Genomic DNA, 4,557 nt, shown 5'->3' with positions numbered 1-4,557 from the left:
TCACATACAAATTGAAAGAGTTTTTATTTGAAAATTCCCTGCAATCAGTTATTTTATCAGGACAGACAACACATTCGAATACAAGACATCTCTATATGTGTTCTCAGGGCACCAACACCTTTGCAACTCCAATTCAATGTGTGAAACAGACACATAGTTGTGGTTGCACAAAAGCATTGCCAGGAATATTATACTATCTCGATTACAGCTCGACCGATGATTTTTCCATCGTTGAGATCCTGGAATGCTTTGCCAGACTCCTCAAAAGTGTATTTTCTCGAAACAGCATGGCCAAGGTCGAAGATACCTGTTTCTGCCAATCTAATTAACTTTGGAAGATCTTGCCTAGCTCTGCCTCCATATGAGCCAATAACTTTTATCTGTTCAAATACAAATTTAATTTAATCATGCTCAGATGAAAAGAGCTTTTGTTAAAAGTTGTGGAAAACAAGTGAAGTGATGCACTAAAGGAAATCTATGAAGCACTGAAATGGACACGCACATTGGATATGATATTGACACTGACACGTAACCATCAATAATCATTTAAGAAAATGAAAGTGACTGAATGTAACCACATATGCCACTAGTACATGTACTGTAGAGAGATGAATTATAATAACAATTGAAAACACAGACAAAGAGTACCCACCTTTCTGCGAACCAGTCTATTTATATCCACCTCTCCTAAAGAACCAGCTTGTGCCAGTCCAACCATCACGGCTTTTCCTCCATCCTTCACACTTTGTGTGCACTGAGCAAATGTCTGTGGTCTCCCCAAGGCTTCCACAGCAACATCGACGCCCTTTCCACCGGTAATTTCCTGTGCGACATTAGAGCAAGCTATTAAATAAAAGGTTTCAAAAGTGAAAGAAATAATGCATGATAGTGTGAGTGGATAATGTTAGGAGCTAATAAATTTCACTTCCACAAAGAATTTAAATTGCGATTAGTGCAATAATCCCTGGTCCTGACAGCTGAAAGAAACAATGAGACGAAAGAGAAATGCATATACAAGTATCTTTTCAATGGGATCTTCCTTTGCCGAATTTATCGTGTGAGTAGCACCAAGTGCCTTTGCTTTCTGTAGCTTTTCATCCTGAATATCGACAGCAATTATATCTGAGGCACCAAATGCTCTAGCTATCTGCAAACAACTGGAACCGGTGATAAAGTTAAAAAGGGAAACAAGTGCATTTGATTTGGAGCCTATTGCTCTATGACATGGTCAAAATATGATATCTAATGATTCCAAATTTCAATCTAAGTGAAAGTATGAAATATTTCTATAATTCTCCAAGCTCTTTTTTCACCAAAGGGATGTCTACAATTGATTTAATTACCTAGAACCAACACCCCCTGTTCCAATAACAGCAACAGTATCACCCGGACGCACTTCAGCCGCATGGGCCATAGCACCGTAAGCAGTAAAAACAGCACATCCTAGAATTGCAGACTCGGTATATGGCATTGACTCTGGTAATACAGCCAATGCATTTGCTGGCACAACACAGTATTCAGCAAGCCCTCCCATACTATACATGAACACTGGTTTTCCTATAAATTGCAGATTATTTTCAGTATTCCAATATTGAAGGATTCTACTCTTTAGTGATAAATACACTCGAAAAACTTAGAAATATGTATCAGCTGAATATAAAATACCATAGCATAGAAAAAACCCGGCTATGCAGACACAAACTCTTAGTATAAATGAATGAAATAATCATTCATTATAAGGCTTGACATTATAGGTTAACTAACACTAACCACTGCTTCGAAGAAATAGTCGAGTTTCACCATCGTAGAGGGTGCCTTTTGCCCGGTTATAAGCAAAAAAATCTTCACACAGATCATCATGACCCTGTACACCATTTTTAGACAACATCAACCATGAATCATAATTTAGTTGACATATAGAGTAAAGTGTGTAATGCAATGTTACCTTTGAACAATATGAACAGTTGCCACAAGGCATGATGAAGGCCCCAACAACTCGAGATCCAACTGGAAGCCTGAAATGAACACGAAAAAGCCTTTTTGTCATTCGTTTTTTGGTTGTCATCAAGAATAATCATTTTTTCATTGATTGCAAACTCATCGTAACATAATCTCACAAAAAAATGTGGTAGTTTGACAGTTCTTTTATTATTGTATAAAAAACCTTTCACCTTTCTATGGTTCTAGCATCGGTGAGAGCTCCGTGTTCAACAACTTCACCAGTAATCTCATGCCCCACAACACAAGGACTAGAAAACGGAATTTCGCCTTTCATGACATGAAGATCAGAGTGGCATACTCCACATCCTGCAATCAAAAATCACAAATTTACACAATCAGATCCAATAATAATAACCAACACTCACAATGGTAATCAACATAGTCACAACAGTAATAATTTTAAATCGCAGTCCACAACCGCAATTGCAATATAAATTTTTTAGAAGCTCCCCAGCCACAACCTTAATCGGGTCCAACAATTTTGCCTAAAATCGAATGGTTCACATTGTAAATTTGGTAAATCAATCTCAATGTAATCACATTTTCATTATATTTACGTGAAAAATTGAATAGAATATACTCAGAACATTTGATATATCGAGACACCCTTTACTCCAAAAAGAATTAAATCATGCAAAAATATGATCCAATAAATGATTTAAAAAAAAAAGTAGTGGGGAAAATGAAGGGTACCGTACCCTTAGTTTTGATGAGAAGTTCACCGGCTTTAGGGCGAGGAATATGGAATTCTTCAATGGTGAGAGGTTTGTTGGGTTCCCTATAAACAGCTCCACGCATGTAAGATGGCAATCCAACACCAAGAACAGCATCTGTATGAATGGAAACTGTTCCATCTTCAACATTGAATAAGTGTTGTTTCTTCAAACGACATGAAGACAAAAAAGGGAGCCTTTTCAAGTTGTTTGTGATGTTCCTACGAACTATTGCAGAGGCCATTTCTGAATCTCCTCAAAATCAATCCTTGGAAACTGAATAACAAAACATCAGGAGAATGAGTACAGACATAATATTAAGTAAAATTTACAAAGTCAAATTATGTAATTAAAAAAATGTATTGGGATAAGTATGGAATAATGACATTTTTTCTTAATAAATATAGAGTTTAGTGACAAACATCCAATCCAAAAGACACGTCATCATCCTACTTTTTGTTTGTTTTTTTAAAGAGTCTTTCATCGTATCTAATCTTAATGTTAAATTAAATCTTTAATATTATTATTATTATTTATTTTAAAACTTTAATTAATGAAGATGTATTGTTGGTCTAATACAACACTTTTTTTCAATGTCTCTTATTAATAAGTTTTTTTTAAAATATTTGATTTTTATAAGAACATCAAAATAATTTTTTATAGCGCGAGTAAAGTATAAAGTAAGTATATATATATATATATAATTTTTTTTTTAATTCTCTAAATGTCTTACTTTTTTTTTCTTTCAAGTAAGAGGTCTTTTCTTGTAGAAGCGACCACCTGAAGAACAAAATTTTAAAATTCAATAGTAAGTTGTTTAACCTCTAACTAAGTAATTTTTTTGGTTATATTTTAATATTTATTATTAAAGTTATTAATTTAATTATTTCAAAAAATAAAAATTCTAATAATAAATTAAAATAAAATATATTAATAAATTTTATATTTTAATTATTATTATTATAATAATAAATAATTATTATAGTTATAATTAAAAATTATTATAATTAAAATGATTAAATAAAAATGATTAAATTATATTATAAATTTCAAAAAACATAAATTAAATGATAATAAAAATGAAATAATAATAACAATTAAATGAAAAGAAATTTATATTAATAACATGAAAATGAAACGAAAATATTAAATTAATGATAAAATACTATAATAACGAGAAATAAATGTTGGCATGGAAAGAACTTTTGTTATTAGCATTTTGGCATGAAAATCTCTACAACAAGTCAACAACTAGGCATGCCATATAGGATCATGAGTATAGAAGCACCCTCTCTATATTATACCATTTAAAATAATGTATATTGTTTCAGGCAATAGTGTGAATAAGGAAATAATATTAATTTGTAATTATATTTGTCAGATTTCTAAAAATAAGTTAGACAAATCAGAATTTGATTTGATCTCTTTAATTTGTAATTATTAGATATAAATATTATAACGATTATTTATATGGAGAAATATCAAAGCAAAATGGCATCAAATTCTAATTCATGACATAGTATCAACAAGTTCCATCAAATTTGGTTTCATATTCGCCATTCCTGATTGTCTTTAACAATTTTTCGGTGTTGAGATTGTTCATCGTGTTTGTTTCTTTTCATTTAATTGTTATTATTATTTAATTTTTATTATCATTTAATTTATTTTTTTAAATTTATAATATAATTTAATCATTTTAATTATAAGTATAATAATTATTTATTATAATAATAATAATAATTAAAATATAAAATTTATTTATAATTTATTAATATATTTTATTTTAACTTAATATTAGTATTTTTATTTTTTAAATAATTAAATTAATAACTCTAATAATAAA

General features: G+C 30.5%; 1 protein-coding gene across 1 annotated transcript; it reads right to left on the bottom strand.

Moving 5' to 3' along the window:
• LOC101495566 (uncharacterized) lies at nucleotides 1-3,057 on the bottom strand. The gene is made up of 8 exons (XM_004503811.4): nucleotides 2,700-3,057; nucleotides 2,172-2,307; nucleotides 1,946-2,015; nucleotides 1,771-1,864; nucleotides 1,344-1,557; nucleotides 1,016-1,157; nucleotides 653-823; nucleotides 1-380 (listed from the first exon to the last, which is right to left on the bottom strand). The coding sequence occupies exons 1-8, from the start codon at nucleotides 2,956-2,958 to the stop codon at nucleotides 189-191; spliced, it is 1,278 nt and encodes a 425-aa protein (XP_004503868.1). The 5' UTR covers nucleotides 2,959-3,057; the 3' UTR covers nucleotides 1-188.
• Between the last annotated feature and the right edge of the window lie 1,500 nt (nucleotides 3,058-4,557).

The sequence above is a fragment of the Cicer arietinum genome, chromosome 6 (assembly GCF_000331145.2).
Source record: "Cicer arietinum cultivar CDC Frontier isolate Library 1 chromosome 6, Cicar.CDCFrontier_v2.0, whole genome shotgun sequence".
In the NCBI taxonomy this organism is placed as follows: Eukaryota; Viridiplantae; Streptophyta; class Magnoliopsida; order Fabales; family Fabaceae; genus Cicer; species Cicer arietinum.
Note: the sequence above shows the minus strand (reverse complement) of the source record. Positions and strands in the feature narration are given on the sequence as shown.

Excerpts from the sequence above, each read along its gene's own strand:
- LOC101495566 (XM_004503811.4), bottom strand. The coding sequence starts at position 2,958 with ATGGCCTCTGCAATAGTTCGTAGGAACATCACAAACAACTTGAAAAGG. Across the intron at positions 2,016-2,171 it reads GATGCTAGAACCATAGAAAG|GCTTCCAGTTGGATCTCGAG; the intron begins GTGAAAGGTTTT and ends TGTTCATTTCAG. Across the intron at positions 1,558-1,770 it reads ACTATTTCTTCGAAGCAGTG|GAAAACCAGTGTTCATGTAT; the intron begins GTTAGTGTTAGT and ends TGCAATTTATAG.